The following is a 19237-nucleotide window of genomic DNA, read 5'->3' on the forward strand; positions in this document are numbered from 1 at the left end:
TAAAAAAGAAAAGGATATGTTATATATAGCCAATAAATACTGTGATAATCGATAATGGAGGTTCGAATCTTCAATAGTCATACACAGACGGACAGAACAATGCGAGTGATGAACACATGATTTGTAAATTGCAATTAATTAAGTATATTCCCATTTATATTTATACATGCAGAGAGAGGTTGCCAAGACTAACAACAAATTTTGAAATGGCCATCCTCGGTTCCAACGAGAAAAAGGCGTGAAAAAGGTAAAATGGAAATGGCTGATAGCATAGACAGGTTCTTTGATTCCCCATCCGCCATATAAAGATTTTGAGGTATGACACGAAACTGTCCATCCTATGCCATGGTAAAAACATAAATGTGCCTTAATATATACATTCAGGGACAACACACACAAACACACAGAGATAAAGAAAGAGATGTACCTCATCTGCAGTGCTAGCCAAAGAACATAAGCCAATTTTGTTTTTGCATATAGAGATCACATTTTTCCCCCACACTGAGAAACCAGAGACGCTATCACTATAACCTTTGAAAACTGTGTATTCTGATGCCCAATTCCTGTTAAAAATATCAAAAAGGGCCATAATACAATAGCAATCCTGTTCAGTTGATTTTAATCTACATAAATTAAGTAATCTACTCAAATTTTGCCAGCTTGAAGCAACAGTAATTAAACAAAGAACCTTCTCAGATCCCAAATTCGTAAGGTTTTGTCAAGAGAGCTCGAGACAAGGAGATGATCTGAAGCTGCAGCAAGCTGCCAGAATGGGAAAAATTGAATGTAAATTGTAAAGCTGTGCATTTTTCAATATCATTTTCATCCCAATTATTTTTAGATTACCTTAGTCACATATCCATCATGAGCCTGCCATGATGAAATAATATTGCCGCTTCTCATGTCAAAGAGGCTGCAATAGCCAGTGCTGAATGAAGCTGCAATCCAAGAGGGGTAAGCAACATTGTCCTCTGGGTGCAATTTTGCAGAACCAGATGAGCAGATGGATGATATTAGAGGAGAGAAACTAGAATCAGTGGGTTCTCCCCTCCAAAGGTGAAGTTTCTGACCACTATTGACATCAAAGAATCTGTGCAACATGAAGATAGTTTTTAAGAAACACAAATGCTTATGAGATATGGTCTACTTGTAAAATGTAGTCACCTGAGAGATCCATTTCCAGTACCCACTACAAGTCTATCAATGAATTCCAGGTAATCTATTTTAGTGTACAAACTCCCGTGGAACACATTACTAATCATTCCACTTGGTGATGGATTAAAATGAAGCATATTGTCTTCATCTCTATCGATTCGGCGTGTGGACTGTTAAAGAGCTCTCAGAAAATGCCGAAATTATCTTTCCTGTTTGTCCATTCCATATATGAACTGTTCCATCACAAGAAGCTACCCTTCCAGAGGATGCTAAAATACGAATATCATTTACAACCTGACAATAAAGAGGAAATTAGAGAGGGATCCACAAATATTATTTGTAGAGAGTAACAGTGTAGCAAAGACACATGAAAAAACTAGATCCTCCTACAATAAACAAAGCAATAAACTGAGGTGTACTGAATGTAAGCATGAATCGAATCAAATGATTTTTTATTCATCATTAAAGTTAAAAGATGGAGATTTCCAATCTTTGTACGGACATAGCAAAATATCCAATGGCTTTTGGCTTGCAACAAAATTAACATCTAGACGGACAATACTGTCATAATGTAATTATTAATAATATACCCCATCTCTTATGTTGAACAAAGAGCGCTGAATAACACAACACCATAAGCATGTGGTTAATTTTAAAATAGAAAAAAACCTGTAATCAACTTATTTTCAAGCATACTATTTGAAATTAGGTTTTGATAGTCAAATAACATCATGTACATGTCATAAACACAAATAGTAGCATAAAGAAGACGATACAAGTACTTCTCCAGTACCAGATTACTTCTCGGACAGTGTCATCGGAAGGGCTCACTTACAAACTGCATTCGGTACGGAAGAAAAATGGAAGGAAAAGAATACAGACTGAACAGAAAGGGTAAGCTTATCCTTTTTTTGTTTGTTAAAAAAATATTTAAGAGGGAGAACAGGTGGGTTGGTGCACAACTCATGTCTCAGGTTCATCACCATTTCCAGAGCAAAGTTATTTTTAAATTTATTCCCATACAGTCTCCAACAGATTCAAACAAGATTAAGATAGGAGTTCCCTATCCCTCCAACCCAGGACATACGAAAATAAAGCATCAATTAGGCTTTGCCAGAGTTTGCATATTAATAATCTACACAAGGAAAACGAAAGCTGACATTAATCATTTTTTTCAGCAAATATAAAATGAAACAAAATGCAAAACAAAAGGAAGACAAAGGAACACTAAAATAACAGTTCTTCGGTCCTCCAGATTTAAAAGTTACTATTGGTGTGCTAAAAACTTGAAAGTCTCATTCCAAGGATAACTTAAGTTCAAATCAGTCAACACATTTTCTTTTTCTTTGTCTAATACCCATAAATGTATTTGAATCATGAAAAAACTAAAGCAAACCTCTTCGTGGCGATTGTAACTCATTACACAATCAACTGTTGATAATTCCCACCTCTGAATGTTTCCTCTGAATCCCGGTCCAACTCCTGCTGTGAACACCGTACACTCATTGTGGTCAACAGCAAAAGATCTCAACGCTCCATGATGCGCACGGGTTGATTGTATAATAGATGCTTTGATTTTCCATGGGAGTTCATCCTTTGGGAAAGTTGTACGAGAAGTGAAATCAAGAATACTCAAACTAGAAGCTGCACTAGGGAACCAATACCAAGGTTCATGGAATTCTGAGGCAGAACTTATCACATGCCTCTCAACAGGGTTCTGGTAATGCTCTGACAAATTTTTAATCGGCATGGTATTTTTGGGGCCTCTTTTTCCCTGTGACTGTGGGATTGACCATCCAACCCCATTGAGTAAGAGTTTGGTAGGCATATTGTTGGATGACGAGTTCTTATCGTAAGAAGATCTTCTACCATTTTACCTTCCAAATCACTTTGAGAGGGATTCCCAGTAAATTCCCACTAAAGTTACAACAGATAAAGAAAAGGTGCACTGTAGAGTTAAAAATTGAAGGACATTTTCAGATGCAATTAATACACTCACAGTAAAGCTAATATAATTTGTCCTCACGTTTCTTTTTTCACTTTGAACTTAATGTTTTTCTTTCATCTGAAGTTTCACAACATCTTAGCACTTGAAAAATTTCATGGTTTGCTATGTTATGCATGATTGCTATCTAGACAACATGCTAGTCGGAAAATGGAAAATAATAATCCATTCCTTTCATTATGAAATAAAAATCATCAACTATAACTGTAGCTACCTATAAATTCCAAATTGAAGTCAATAAGTTCTCATAATTGGCAAGAAAAGCAGATGACGCTGCCATGATGTAGGTAAAATATGTGGATATGGAACCACTCTCATATAAGGAAAGCAGCCTGTTATCAGAGGGATCGAAAAGGATCATACCTTCCAGTTTTGGTGCCGTAGAAGGAATTGCTCAAGAAGCAGCCATGTTGCACAACACTGACGAAGTTTCTCAATTCCCAGCAGAGAAGCAAGTGTAGGATACAATATTAACCTGCCAAGAGTTCCTTAATTGTGTGGTGACCGAAAGCTTATGTGCAATAGTATACAAAGCCTAAAAAATCAGAATAAAATAGGACAGAGACATACACAAGGTCCATGCGGCTTTCAAAACCATCTTCCTTACTGAATTTCATTCTCTGTCCCTTCAGGTTTCCACCCAAATGGACATGGTTGTCATTTTCATTTGAAAAAGCAAGCTCACTAAATAACTCTCTGAGTTTCGGCAGAACATGCACTGCTGTTAAATCGGCACCAATCTGCTGGCAAATCCTGATAAGACTCCTTGCACTAGTCTGGCAAATAAAGTAAATCATGTAAGCACAATAATTCTTAATTGATTAAAAAAATTGCAGATGCAAAGGAAACAAAAAAATACAAGTCTGGTCCATTAGTAAACATGATTTCAAACCTTGTTTTTCGACTTATAACTATTCAACCAGAAGATTCAATCATAACAAACAGAATTACTATCTGGGCTATGATATGTAAACTGAGGGCCGTAATAGATTGGGGGAGGGGGCGAGAGAGAGTAAATCAGGTAATGGTAAGAGGGGGAAAGAGCTTCACTCCCGAATCTATCTTCATAGCCACATTGCGCTGAAGACCTAAAAATAAAAATACCTGATATACCCGATTTTCCAGGTCTCTCCGCATCAGAATCTTGACATGTATGCAACTTCTATCCTGCATAAGCTTGAAAGTATATTATTGGAGCCATACTAGTTTGATATACAATGCAATCATAGAGTCCAAAATAATTTTATACCTCAGTCAGCTCCTTAATTATAATATCATTTGTCAAGGATGGAACAATGCCATCTAATGTTGTCAGGCAATCTATCAACGCCAAAGATCCCCAACTTTGCAAGGGTTCAGATTTATTGGCATATGAAGTATCAGTGCAAGAATGGACGACACTTCTTAGTAACGGTAGAATCTGTTTTACAATTAAGTTCTCCCCAAAAAGTCCACCTGAATAGCGACTATAATACCTCAGAAGTTGAAAAGGGAGTAGGTACAATTGCAAGAAGGGTGTTCAAATACCAGTTATTCAGCCAAATAGAACCTACCAATTCTAACCAATGCATCAATTCCATCGTTGCAAATCCCTTTTCCAAAACAGAGTATCAAGGGCAGAATTGTCTGGAAATTTAGTTCAATCAGTCCAATGCATATAAAATCAGATAGAATACCATTCAGAGAATTATAATATAAAAGTTGTTTCACATAATAATATTAACTTTTGAGATTGCACAACATACAATTTCGACAAAGTTAAACCTGATGAACTGTAATCGGCACGCCAAGCTCTTCACTAGACCCAATGAGTAGAACTGTGGCAGCAGCAGATGAGCTCTTTTGAGGTGCAACAGACAGGTTTGATATTATCAAGGGATGAATTGTCTCCAAATATGCTTGTTTACCGATTCGGTTCCATAACTCGTGCATGAATGAACCTTGAAGAAGAGAAACCTTCAAGTGCGAATGGCCTGTAACCTAAAACAAAGTATTTAAGAAATGAGAAGAGGAAAATAAAAGAAACGGATGTGTTTTAACATGCAACACCAAAAACAAAAACAAAGTTACCAACTAGCCTGTAGAATTGACTGGATAGATGGCACGACAAGTTTCATTATTGCCTCTAACTTCAGACACTTCAGAAATTCTGACAATAGCATATAAGCCCATTCAGCTTCAGTATCTGAGGTAGAAGTCCTTAGAAGAGGTAGGCAATGAGGGGCACACATTTCGACACCAAATGCTCCCATTGCTTTCAGTGCTCCATGTTTTGCAAAAGTAGCAGCATACTGGAGACGACACGCGTCATTTGCTAGAAGATGAAAGGAGGACAAAAATAAATACGATGACTTTACTGATTTGGGGAAGCACGGAGATTCCAAAATGCACTTGGCAGAAGGCCTCCTGATTATTTTAAAAAGAAAAGAAAATTTTTAGATAAAGTGGACAGCAGCTGAAGTTCTTATATTTATCTATAAAGGAAAAGGAAATGAACGGAGCTCAAAAGCATCAACAGAAATCTTGGGGGTTACAAGGCTAAGAAAGTTTACCTGCTCCAGTCCTTCTGAATGCAGGTTTCAACGATAAGTCGTGCGTGATAAGGCAGTTCTTGCATTGGACTTGGTAAGACACCACTCTCCAAGTAGAGATCTAATGAGTTTAGACCAAATAGTGGCTTCCTCAACTGAAGTTCGGCTAAAATACATCCAATAGCAAACATGTCATCTGCAGCACTTTTAGAAGATATCTTCGAGGTAAATGTTTGGCTCCAAAGAAATAGTTCCTGAAATCCAGTAGAACTGTCATCATCAACCTCAAGATACTCAAGAAGATAACTCAAATCAACATTTGGGCTCATGCCAAAGTTCTTCACCCAGTCAGGTTGTCTCGATAAAATATTATCAATGCTATCCGTCATCAGCTCTTTCTCAGAAAAACCATCCTTCACCCTGTCTTTTAAGTAATCATTATAACAAGGACATAAATGCCACGATTTCTCACTGAATAGAGCTGCTTCTTCTAGTTTCCGTAAATTATCCGTTTCAGTGGGTAGAGCATCCTTACACCCATTATTCTTTGTTTTAGTATATACATATTTCTTACCACAAAGTTTTCCAGTAACTTTTTGACGTGGAGGGTGAGGTTGAGTAAAAAGTTGGCGGCGTCCCATTGACCGTGGCTTTGTGGATATGGAAGGTGGTAAAATTACATTCTTAGCATCAATGGCAGCCGCACCATACATTTTATATCCAAAGGTGATGTCGATCCAATTATGTATTTGACATGAAACACGATTGTTTTCTAAGGCATCCCTGTGCAACTTGATGAACCTCTCTGGAGTGCCCGCCCAAGAAGGCACCGCCAAATCCGGCATGCCAGAATGTAGGGAATAAAATATCCGTGGATCACAATAGAATTCGGGTATGCACTCATCAGGGGTCCATTGGTATAACCTTTGCATGCTAGAGGGATATTCATTAGGTTCATAAACGGAACGGACAGCTGTTCTCAAGACACTCAATGGCAACCTCCTAGCTTTATAGCTGCAAACAGCAAGTTCAGATAGGCACTCGTCTGACACATGGTGTGGGATTTCAGATGTTGAGTAAGTGAAGTCCAACTGCTCGTCACCTTTTGCCAAGCGCCACTTACTTTTGCTTAGATCCCTCCATCCAACATCACTATTTTCATCAGGTTTCACACTAAAATCTACAACCCAGGGCATGACAGCATAAAATGTGTGATCGCCCCACCTCCTACCCGCTAATCTGTTTAAGATGAGAAGATACTCAAAATTACTCAACTCTCCTTGCCACCACCTGTGGAAACTAGAATGCCAATCCACAGATTCAGATAGACTTAAATCAGCATAGAGTGTGCTAAAGGAACATCCTTCGAAACAAAAACCACAAGCAGAACAATTGTGGCATTCTCCATGCAGATTTACCTCGGAGTTCAGTAACTGACTGCCACCAATTGGTAACCAACACCAACCTGTATCATTTAACATAATGTTGGATGGGCATAAATTCCCATGGGCGATTCCCAAACCATGAATATAAGCCAGAGCTGAAAGTAACTGGTAAATTAAAAATATCACATGCCAATCAGACTTTACGGCGTCTGGGCTATAGTGCATTATGTTTTCAAGGGTAAACGGCATCTTTTGAAGCACAATATTAATATGACTAGATGACTTAAGGATTTGCAAAATGGGTACTATGTTTGGATGCCGTATGCATCCCGGAAAACCATTCTCCTGAAATGAAGGTATTCCAATCAAACTAAGAAAGTTTATACTCTCCTGTCCCGCCGATTTTCCATCAATAAGAAGGTTTATCGAATGCAAAATGTGATCTTCAAGTGTGCCAGATAAGAAATCTGAAGCAATATCTTCAGAGAGCGCAGAGGATGCTTTGCCAATCCGAGCAGTTGGAGCCAACGAAGCTATCATCCTTGAGCAAGAAAATCTACTGGAAAGTTTACATTTTTCACACCTGAGCCCATTAATGAATATGTTTCTGTCACGACATTGAGTTGTAGTAGCCGACGAATTACTCTTACCACTGGAAATTCCAACACTGACCTCTACTTGGTCCCGCTCAAAATCGGAACGCATGATGTTCTCTCCGGCGTTATCATATCCACCTTCATCAGAACTGTACTCGTCACTAGAAAAATAGAAGTCAGATTTACATCATCTCAACTAACAAAAAACTGATTGTATTGCGGATGAAGCCATATTTACAACTTCACTACTCGATACTCATTACCTATGCCACTAATTTTTTGCTCATGGAATTCATCAATGCAACAATTATACGCTTCATTGCTTGCCTCAAAAGAAGGAAAACACGAAAACACAGAAAAGAAGCAAGTAACGTAGTAAGTTATAGTGATCAAACATACATGTATTTAGACAAGCAATCCTCTTCACAATAAGGTACATAACTCAGGACGAATTGCTGCGATGTAGCTGCTCCACCAGAATCGGACATCTGCATCCAATTTTTACGTTTCCCCAAAAGCAAATAAAAATTCAATCAAGAATTGAGTATTTCACAACAACAAAAAAGCTAGAATTCGTCTAAAGATTTGCACGAGGAGGACCTGGACGACGGCTGAGGAACCAAAAGGGAGAGGAGAATCGGAGAGTCCATAAACGAAGCTGAGTTCGCCGGAATAATCAGCTTCAACCCGTCTTTGAAGACAGTCAAAGCACATTTTTGTTTCTCTTCCCATTTCCGTTTCTCGACTTTCAATCCAAATGGAAACTGATCAACCCGTCTTTTATAGTTCTAATTACAATTGGTAAAGAAAGGCCCGAGAGTCTATTAGATCACTGTTGCATCAATCAGTATTCACAAACATTATTTCCTTCGTATGATATGTTAGATTTATCTCGGCCACGACAATGTGTTTCCTTCACTTTTCCAGACATCATGGGTCGTACTTTGTGAGAAATATCTTTATTTAGATAATCCATGAAAAAGTATTACTTTTTATGCTAAGAGTATTACTTTTTATTGTGAATATGAACATGGTTGACCCGTTTCACATATTGATCCGTAACACGATCTCACATGACACTTATTCTGATTTAATTTAAGTCCTAATATCATCATCTATGGATGGACTAGCCCATTTTTAAATGTATTATCCCCTTTTTGTGTGGGATACAGCCCCAATAATACTATTTATTTTTTCAAAAAAAATTATTATTAATAAAATCAGGTATATTTTGTGTTGGATCCTCTCCGAGGTTGATCGGGACAGAAAAATCCCGACAAGTCGATCGGGATATTTTTGGGATTTTGGAGGATTTTTCTTGTCAGTAAAAAACTTGTGTGAGAAGGTCTCACAGGTCATATTTTGTGAGACGAATCTCTTATTTTGGTCATCCATAAAAAATATTGTTTTTTATGTTAAGAGTATTACTTTTTTGAGTGTGTATCATGTGAGACCATCTCACGGATCCTGATCTGTGAGACTGGTCAACCCTACCTACATTCACAATAAAGAGTAATACTTTTAGCATAAAAAATAATATTTTTAATAGGATGGTCATCCGTCTCACAAATATGACCAGTCCTTAACCTAGTTTTATGTGGGTGTAAAGTTTGATTATTTTTACTTATGTTATGTTGAGGAAATGAGAATCAAATAATTAGAATTATTTGCAAATAAATTACATTATATGTTAAAAATAACTTTAATCCCGAAAATTCAAAATCTCGTCAAGTAAGGAGAGGATATTCGGAATGTTCAACACCTTATAAGATAGATTATAGAGTGAGTCTCATGTGAGACCGTCTCACGGATCTTAGTCTGTGAGACGGGTCAACCCTATGGATATTCACAATATAAAATAATACTCTAAGCATAAAAAATAATACTTTCTCATGGATGATCCAAATAAGATATTCGTCTCACAAATACGACCCGTGAGACTGTCTCACACAAGTTTTTGCCTAGATTATATTCCGATAAATACAATAATAAGAACAACTTGTCTCCTTTTAAGATTCTAATTTTTGCTGATTGGGAAAAAATAAAGATAACACTCTATTTTTAGTTTTTTATAATTTTATTTTAATTATAAAATATTTATATCTATGTGAATTTTTTAATTTAGGTGAATTATTTAATCATTTAATTTAAACCCTATAATCGTAGGTTAATCTTTTTTAAATATTAGTAAAAAAAATACACATTATTAAAAAAATTAAATTAATTGGATCGAATCTGAAATATTTCCTGACGAGAGAAAAATCTCTATAACTCGGGTAAGAAAAAAGGCGAGTCATGGATTTTAGGATTGGGGTCGGCTCGGGAGGAATTTTCAATTTTTACGAGGTGGGAAGAACAGCTCATGAACACTAGCGAATAAAACAGCTTGCACCCAAATAGGGATGTAAATGAGTCGAACTGTTCGCGAGTTTTTCGGATCTCGGCTCGTTAAAAAGCTCGTTCGGGCTCGTTCGTTAAGCTTATCGAGCCGAGCCCGAGCCTTATTTTGGGCTCGACAATTTTGTTGAGCCGAGCTTGAGATTAATGATGTTCGGCTCGTTAGCTCGTGAACATGTTCGATAATAGGTTTGTGAGCTCAAAATTGAGCTCGGCTCATTATGCTGGCTCGTGAGCTCGAGCTCGAGCTCGGCTCGTTTAAGTGGTTCATGGATTTTAGGATTGGGGTCGGCCCGGGAGGAATTTTCAATTTTTCCGAGGTGGGAAGAACAGCTCATGAACACTAGCGAATAAAACAGCTTGCACCCAAATAGGGATGTAAATGAGCCGAACTGTTCGCGAGTTTTTCGGATCTCGGCTCGTTAAAAAGCTCGTTCGGGCTCGTTCGTTAAGCTTATCGAGCCGAGCCCGAGCCTTATTTTGGGCTCGACAATTTTGTTGAGCCGAGCTTGAGATTAATGATGTTCGGCTCGTTAGCTCGTGAACATGTTCGATAATAGGTTTGTGAGCTCAAAATTGAGCTCGGCTCGTTATGCTGGCTCGTGAGCTCGAGCTCGAGCTCGAGCTCGGCTCGTTTAAGTGGTTCATGGGAGTTGCTGGTATAAAAAAAAGGGATATCAGCGACGGTTTTTACTAAACCGTCGTTATATAGCGACGATTTTAAATAAAATCGGCGCATAATAAATTAAGCGACGGTTTCTTAAAACCCGTCGCTACTATAGCGACGGTTTTTGTTTACATAAAACCGTCACTATAATAGCGACTGTTATGAATAAACCGTCGCCGATTAATACCAGCGACGGGTTTAGCAAACCGTCGCTAATAGCAACGGTTTTGGTGTTTAGGGTTTAGGGTTTTAACAAACTGTCTATAAATTGTCGCGTTTAGAGTCGTTTGTAACATTTGCACTTAGTCATCTTGAGTGTTTATTAAATGGATATATCCGTTGTCCTTACAATCGAAAAAAATGTCAGAACAAACCATATTTAGACTAAATTACAAACCATTTGTGTTTTCATGTCAGAACAAACCATATTTAGACTAAATTACAAACCATTTGTGTTTTCTGATAAAAAGTACAAAATTGTGGATGTCAATCGAAAAAAAAGTCTTGGATACTACGAACCATTTGTGTTTCCTACGCAAGCCTCACAAGTTGTGTATTTGACTTATCCAACAACGAAGAGAGCAGAATCAGATTGGATGCATGTGAGTACTCTACGTAGGCGAGCTTATGTCACTGATGTTGAGCCAAATACTGAGCATAATCAAATTGATGCGAACGATGCATTTCAAAACAACGAAAGTGGACCTCATGACATCTCAACTCAATTTCTTTTATCATCTCAAAATCTAGTCGATGTTAATGTTATATACGACAACGAAATTGATTTGAACTGAAAGTGAAATAGAAGATGTTCAATATTCGAGCGACGATGTTCGTGACATTTATTGAATTGTACTTTGGAAAAAATATATATTTCATTAATTATAAATGTTAATGTTTTACAATTATTGAATTTATTTTAGCGAGCACGACATGGCAGAGATCCAACGTCATGGGAGCTATACGTTCACACACATCGACATGCAGATGGATCTTTCGTTGACATGCGATTCGCTTGCTACACGTAAGTTTATTAAATTTCGTTATTCTCATCAACGTTACATTAAGAAAATTCAATTTGATTCATTTTAAATCAACATCACAGGAGGAGATGTAGCGCTACATGGCTGATTCATTTTGTATGAAACACTTGTATTATTATTTGCAGATTAATAATATGATTACATTTCTCAAATTTTGTTAATTTTTTTTTCGATTATACAACACAATATATTTTTATTTCAGATTTAAATAATTATAACATTTAAAAAAAAACATTTAGCTACGGTTTTTTGTTCAAACCATCGCGACATTAGCGACGGGTAATGGCGACAGGTTTGACATACGGTCGCTATAATAGCGACAGTCTAAAATAACCGTCGCTTTTTGGCGACGATGTCTGTAACTAGCGCTATTTGCGACAGTTGTAGAAAAACGTCGCCGATCGGTTATGCATAACCGTCGCTGTTGGCGACGTTTTTCTAAATCGGCGACTTTTTTGTAAATACCCGTCACTATTAGCGAGGTTTGTATCAATACCCGTCGCTATTAGCGACTTTTAATCAGAACTCGTCGCTATTAGCGAACTCGAGCCAAGGCTCATTAAACAAGATAAACGAGCTATTAACGAGCCTGAGCCCGAGCTTCAAACCCGAGGCTCGTAACGAGCTCGAGCCGAGCCCGAGCCGAGAAAATAATGAAACGAGCCGAGCCCGAGCCAGCTACTGCTCGGCTCATTTACATCCCTACACCCAAAGTACCTACTACCAAGTATATCTTAGCGGTAGTCCCAATTTATGAGTTGTTTGAGGCTTTTTTTTTTTTTTTGTAGTTGGGTTTGCTTGAGAGTTTTTGATCGTGAATGATAAATGACTAAATAGATACAAATATATTAGACTAAATATATTACAAGCCCGAATCAGTAAGCATGCAGCAGCAAACAGATCGTACGAATATACGGCACACAGACGCACATCCCAGCCAATGCCTCCTCGTTACAAGCAAAACCATCGCATATTAATCTGATAATCTTAAATATATAAATGTGACTTGCTACACGGCTACTCCAAATGAGTGAACCGCAGGTAATCTTTGTTAGAGGGAAGTTCAACCCTGTCGTATCCTTGGGGAAAGGAGTGTTTGGCCTCATCATTAGAAACATCAGGCGAGATCACCACTGGGTCCCCAGGTTTCCAGTTTGCAGGCGTGGAGATCTTGTGCTTCGACGCCATCTCCAGTGAGTCCAGAACCCGTAAAACCTCGTCCATGTTCCGGCCAGTGCTCGCTGGGTATAAAAAGCTCAGCTTTATCTTCTTGTCGGGCCCAACGACATGCAAAGCACGAGAGGGGATCACCGTGTTGCCGTCTGTAGGCTCCACCATGTTGAGTTTCTTGATGATCTCTCTGGTGGGATCTGCCGCGATGGGGTAGTTTACCGGTTTGTTCTTGTTGTAGGCTTCGATGTCTTTGATCCATTCTTGGTGTGACTGAATATCATCGCAGGAAAATCCCAGCAGTTTCACCCCCCTCTGCTCGAATTTGTCGGCGTAAGCCGCCATCGCGCCGAGCTCCGTCGTGCAAACAGGAGTAAAATCACCTGCATGTAAATACGTACAGATTATGTGATCATTAAATTTTAGATTTTTAGAGAGGACCAATTTTACAAAAAAAATAAACAAAATCAAGCATACTTGTGATATTGAGGAGAGCTTAGATAAAGATTACTTATAACCTGGATGAGAGAAGATGATGGTGAACTTGGCATTGTTGCAATATTCGTGGAGTTTGATGTTTCCATGAGTGGTCTGAAATTCAAGGTCTGGAACAGTGTCTCCAATGGTGAGTCCTGGCATTTTTCACACGAAGAAAGATTATCGCTCAGCCTTCGATCAAGACGATGCAAATATATGTACACATATACATACATATATATTCTCTATGTAATTTTAAGAGGTAGACGGGAGGGGTTTAAGTAGTGATGGAAGAGACATTGCATGGAGAGAACGTGGCTGGTTAAGGGGTTGGCATGCGACACTGATTCTCTGTGCTGCTTCCACGTAAATTAATTAAGAGAAATATTGGTATATATTATAAATCAAAAGCTTAAATTTTTATTTCATAATAAGTGTTCTTTATCCGGTTAGGTCTTGAACCAGGGAAAGTTTATATCATTCTTTGACTCTGAACCCAACATTTCAGCCTTTTCTGAGTTTCTAGAAACTGCACAAGATATTAGTTTTCACTAATCCAATTTTATTATTATTATGACAACGTTTGGGGATGGGGTAGATGGAGGTTGGATTTTTTTTCCGTTTACGTTAAGGAAAGAATTTATCTCACTAGGATTAGGTGTTGCTGTCTAATCCTACTTGAGATCGATAGAAGTGTTGGATGTAGTATGAAATTCTTCGGTTCACTTTCAATATTGCAAAACACGAGCCTTCGACGAAAATGCAGTAAATAGAAGCAAAGATGAGAGGAGGGCATACGAAGGAGTAGTTGAAAGCCTTTCCAATTTCACTACATCATTTTTCCTTTTTTTCATCAAACTCTGTAAAAACCGATACAATAGATAAAATGTCACAATTGTAAAAAACGGTACAGCCAACCTCAGCCTAATTCCCCAAAATCCCAAAGCCAAAACCAGAATCAAAAGACATCATGTTTATCCAATTTAGGACATCAAAATAAATTTTCCGGGTAAAAGTGAGTCGAAAAACTGAACTAACATAGTATTAGTACCCCCCCAATGAAGCATAAACAATAGCCTGTGAATAGTGATGGATAAACTCATCACCACTAGGACAGATTAGAACTTCTTCACCTGCGACTAATCAGCAACATCCACCACGACAAAATATTAGTAGCGATCAAATCCATCCTAGACTTTGCTCAAAATAAAAACCCACCAAAAGACTTAACCATGCGGAAGAGGTTTAGGAACAGGGGGAATTGTTCCAAATGTCAAGATTTCAGAAAATTCAGTGCCTTTAACTTTGACCGGCATCGACCCAATTGTAACAACATTGTCACTTACAGCTGCAGTAGAAGCAGCAGTAGCGAGAGATGAGGAATCCGACTCAAGCTGCTTTGAATTTATGGTCAACGATCCAATTTTCAACTCATTGCGCGATTCTCGTACTCCATCTGCTGAAACTTGGCTATTCCTGTTAAACTTTGTTGAGCTATGGACCTTACAAGCTTCAGCTTCTGGTCTCAGCATGGCAGACTGGCTCTCTGAGCAATTTGGATCCTCATCTGCTGGATCTTTGTTTTTTTCTGTAGCCAAGAGTTTGGGTTCTTGGTTGGCAGTATACTCATGACCAACAAAAGGAAAATCATGTACAGGATGAAACTTGCGAGGGGTATCCACTAAGGGAATGACATATGGATTTTCGTAACTCCTGGTTAGCAGCCTGGCTCTCTCTTCCTGTAAGATCCGCTGTCTATTTTCATAATACATGAAGTCATCAAGCAGGGAAGTCCTCAACGTATAGTTGTTAAATATTTGCAGCATCTCCAAACCTTTTTTGTAGCAAATCTGAAAGTACACATTTCACAATATTTAGACAACCTGGTCTGACTACAAACAATTATTCAACAATTCAAGCAAATTGATATGATCCCACATCAATTATCAACACCAAGAAAGCTATACAGTGAAATACGAATTCATAATCATTAAACACATATACAACACATCAGTGATGATCTTCATCAGTTGACCGATGCACAGATATTATTATTCATATACCGCCAAAGATAAATGTCACAAGATCATAGCAATCATGAAGAACATTACATTGTCAAAGGTTGAACATGATAATCGCAGATATTGTACACGGGTGAGGGATCATAACCAGTTCACGTATAAACATTAGCCCTGGACTATGGAGGAAGGGAGTCGAGCAGAAAGTGCAAAGGTACCTCTTGGGTGTCCCTGCTGTTAGTCACCGACTTGTTCTCGTTATTCTCTAGAATGATGTGCCTGAAATTGGGGTTTGGCACATCCTTTATGATGTGCCACTTCACAGGAAAGCTGCCACTCCATTTATCTTGCTGCCAGAAATCCATATCTTTTAGGAAATCAACCGAGCCAGTCATCTCGGCGACACCACAGAATTGGCCACTGGCATTAACCTAAAAATAAAAAAGAAGCATACCGTGAAAACATGGATCTGAGGCTTCTGTAATGAAAAATAACCATGAGCATAGAATCCTGCTGTTGCTGTTTAACAAAGAAAGGTTAAAGCTATCACTTACAGAAAAGAAGAGGAAGACATGGCAGCCTGTTGGATCTCCTGCAGCTATTCTCCGAGCATCTTCATATGCACTGTTAAGCTTCTTGTTTCCATTAGGTGTAGAAGACCACACATTATACTTTATACTTTTATGCACATCATCCTCACTGTACGATTTGATGACAAAGAACTTCGCATTTTTATAATCTTTAATACAAAAACCTTCTTTGTTGTACTGATCCAGATGTATAGTGATGTTTCCATTTGCATCCGGATTTCCAGCTCTTGTTGTGTATGCTTTAACAACCAACTGGCTTTTCAATTTGTTGGTCCTTGGGCCATGATTTTGTTCACCCAGTGCATCAGAGCTGCCTTTAACGTCATCTAGAACTCTACCGTTGAGTAACTTAGGTCTAACTTTATGTACAGAAGGCTGTGCAGGTTCACGTGATTCAAAACTTGACAATCCATTCGCAGAAGGTAAACAAACCTTTAATTGGCTACTACCAGATGACAGCTTCGCACCTGAACCATATCTGTTTCTCGCACACCTCTAGCCTAAAACAAAATTTGAAAAAAATAGTCATTATACTGCTATCAGCATGATGAGATAAAATGAATCTGAAGCTAACTATTCTGAATACACGCCATGATCTCATTAAAGACTTACCCGACGAATTTGAGATGATCCATGACCAGAAAAACTAGCAGAATCAATACCAGTCACAGGATGTGTGCTAGATCTATCTATTGGTCTACTTCCCTCAGATGACTTTACAAAGGAATTCCTTCTGGTATCTCTGCCCCCCGGCAACGGTTGAGAAGAATTTGAATTGCTTGAAAATAAATTATACTTAACAGGAGGGCCATCAACTTGATTGACGGATGTAGCGTTATAAGCATACGAGTCTGTCATCCCATTAGCCATAATATCATGTCTAGATTGAATAACCATAGGCATGTACGCAGGTGAAGAAACAGAAGTCTCATATGAGGAAAAGCTGTAATACTGTTGAGGTGTTACATAGGAGCCGTCCATTCCTATTATAGCACCAGGAATATAGGGATTATAAGGGTTATAAGGAGACTGTTCATATCCATAGCTAGGAGTATAGTATGCATATGGCAAGCTTTCATTTGCGCTACTCTGCAAAACAAAAATAACATTCCATAACTTAAACTGATATTGAATGCAAATCTTGAAACGAGAAGAACAAGACTCACAGTGTACTGAATATCTTGACCATCCAAACCAAAAACCATGCCATCCTCAAAGTCACCGGTTGATTCAAATCCTATCAAATATGAGATAATATCATTTTAGTCACGGTTCCAATGATAATTTATGATCAACTTTAGACAACTAGTAAAATACTCCAACTCAATAAATTTAAAAAAACAGAGTAAATATTTTAACCTGTACAGACATATCCATAGTTACTGGCAGTAGGATAATACAAGCCCTGATCAATAATGAATTCGGGGGCACCATCACTATACATGGCCTCAAATTGTTCAAGTTGTCCACTTAACTGTGGGTTTGATTCAGTACCTTGAATCTGCAAAATAACAAAGCATTAATTTTAAAAATGAAAAAAAAAATTGTATGCATAGAACATCATAATCCCTAAGAAGTAAGAACTCCAAATAAAGGAAAAAAAAAATACGGCCACCCGAATAAGATAGAATGCAGAAGTGACATAAAAGAATCACCATATATGATTCAGCAAGTCCTTGATCAGGAATATTGTACACTTCCATATCAGCAAGTCCTTGATCAGGAATATTGTACACTTCCATACCAGGACTTGCCACCCCTACAGAAATAAATAGTAATGCTTAAGAGAACTACTATAGATTGCAGGGTAAGGATAACTGAAATGCAACACTGAACTTCAGTCATCCAGCATGTTCTATGACGAGCAAAGTTATAACAAATTGAAAATACGTGCTGATGCACAAGATAATCCAAAATGGTGGGCAATAAAGAATATGTGACATTGAGAATGTCTTTTAGACTGCCAAATCAAATTTAAAAGTGCCTTCTTACAATGAAGGACAAGACCACACAGGATTTATGTGATTTACAAACAGTCAAAATATAATAGCTAAGAGGTAAACTTAATATCAGACCAGGAACAAATGCAGTCCTCAAGTGAAGCGCAACACAATCCCCACCAAAATACATAGCATTAAACATCCAACAGAATCTCGAAAGCCATGATGAATTTGGTCAAAGCATAATAAAGATATAAGATTCAATGAACCCTTGAAATAATATTAAAACCCGCCTCAGAAGCAATTCCACATACTTGCACCTTGCATATAGCAAACCAAAATACATAGCATTAAACATCCAACAGAATCTCGAAAGCCATGATGAATTTGGTCAAAGCATGATAAAGATATAAGATTCAATGAACCCTTGAAATAATATTAAAACCCGCCACAGAAGCAAATCCACATACTTGCACCTTGCATATAGCAAATGATACATGAACACAGACGCAGAAATAAAAAAAAAAAAAAAAAAAACCACCCATTTAACTACTAATAATAAGTAATCTGCATCATATACAAAGTTATGGCCTTGAAATTGCAAAGCCAAAAAAATATGGTACCAAGAAACAAAACAAAAGGCAGCCGATTGAAGAGGTGGTTGATTCAAAGGGCAGCTGAAAGATCAGATGCAAGAGGGTTGAAATCGAACAACACTCACTGGACCACCGGCTACAATATATCTTGATATATCTCGATTAATATCACTACTTCAAAGTCGACGCGGCTAAGGAAACCCTAGAGAGAGAAAGCAAAAGCGGGTCGAATCCAAGAAATTTGAACGAAAATCTATAGAACCGCAATTGGATTAGCAATTTACTATATTCGACGCGTTGTCATGAAAGCACGAACGCATATGGAGATGGGGATTGATCCCTGATTGCTGGGTGGAGCTGAACTACACGACCTCTCTTTATGTGTAACGTTTAATGAAGTTGTACCCTGATGTTTGTACCCTCAAGAAATGAAATTACACGACTAGCCTTGAGGTTTGAAATTTTGGATTCGGACAAGCCACCGAAGACCAAGGGTCGGGCCAAGCGATGGAATAGAAGCATCTAGTAGGGTCATTGGAGAATGCTAGAAGTTTTTTAGGTGATGTGCATCTTTCATTTAAAGAAAATAACATGTTCTCCATTTTTTTGTTATTTCATCTATTCTATTTTTAGTCATTTATTTTTCTATTTTTGTAATCTTTGTTCT

At 38.0% G+C, this 19237-nt stretch overlaps 2 protein-coding genes and 1 pseudogene across 2 annotated transcripts; all 3 read right to left on the bottom strand.

The window, feature by feature from the left end:
- On the bottom strand, positions 1–8545 carry LOC140832893 (protein GFS12). The gene is given in 18 exon segments (XM_073197173.1): positions 1–338; positions 428–563; positions 689–762; positions 847–1090; positions 1165–1328; positions 1330–1449; positions 2552–3010; positions 3013–3072; positions 3524–3635; positions 3731–3936; positions 4265–4327; positions 4410–4615; positions 4714–4786; positions 4925–5140; positions 5239–5566; positions 5713–7833; positions 8072–8160; positions 8273–8545. Coding segments are annotated over 18 exon segments (4953 nt in total). The 5' UTR covers positions 8405–8545; the 3' UTR covers positions 1–188.
- A 4056-nt stretch (positions 8546–12601) lies between these two features.
- On the bottom strand, positions 12602–13676 carry LOC140832894 (1-Cys peroxiredoxin). The gene is made up of 2 exons (XM_073197174.1): positions 13468–13676; positions 12602–13332 (listed from the first exon to the last, which is right to left on the bottom strand). Exons 1-2 carry the CDS (start codon positions 13586–13588, stop codon positions 12797–12799), a joined length of 657 nt encoding a protein of 218 aa, XP_073053275.1. The 5' UTR covers positions 13589–13676; the 3' UTR covers positions 12602–12796.
- A 574-nt stretch (positions 13677–14250) lies between these two features.
- Positions 14251–18940, bottom strand: LOC140832895 (YTH domain-containing protein ECT4-like; annotated as a pseudogene).
- Between the last annotated feature and the right edge of the window lie 297 nt (positions 18941–19237).

Source organism: Primulina eburnea, chromosome 5 (genome assembly GCF_022965805.1).
Source record: "Primulina eburnea isolate SZY01 chromosome 5, ASM2296580v1, whole genome shotgun sequence".
Classification (NCBI taxonomy): domain Eukaryota; kingdom Viridiplantae; phylum Streptophyta; class Magnoliopsida; order Lamiales; family Gesneriaceae; genus Primulina; species Primulina eburnea.

What these genes read in the sequence shown, in the direction of transcription:
- LOC140832894 (XM_073197174.1), bottom strand. Translation starts at nt 13,588, where the DNA reads ATGCCAGGACTCACCATTGGAGACACTGTTCCAGACCTTGAATTTCAG. An exon ending in CATCATCTTCTCTCATCCAG is followed by an intron (nt 13,333 to 13,467) that starts GTTATAAGTAAT and finishes ATTTACATGCAG; the next exon opens with GTGATTTTACTCCTGTTTGC.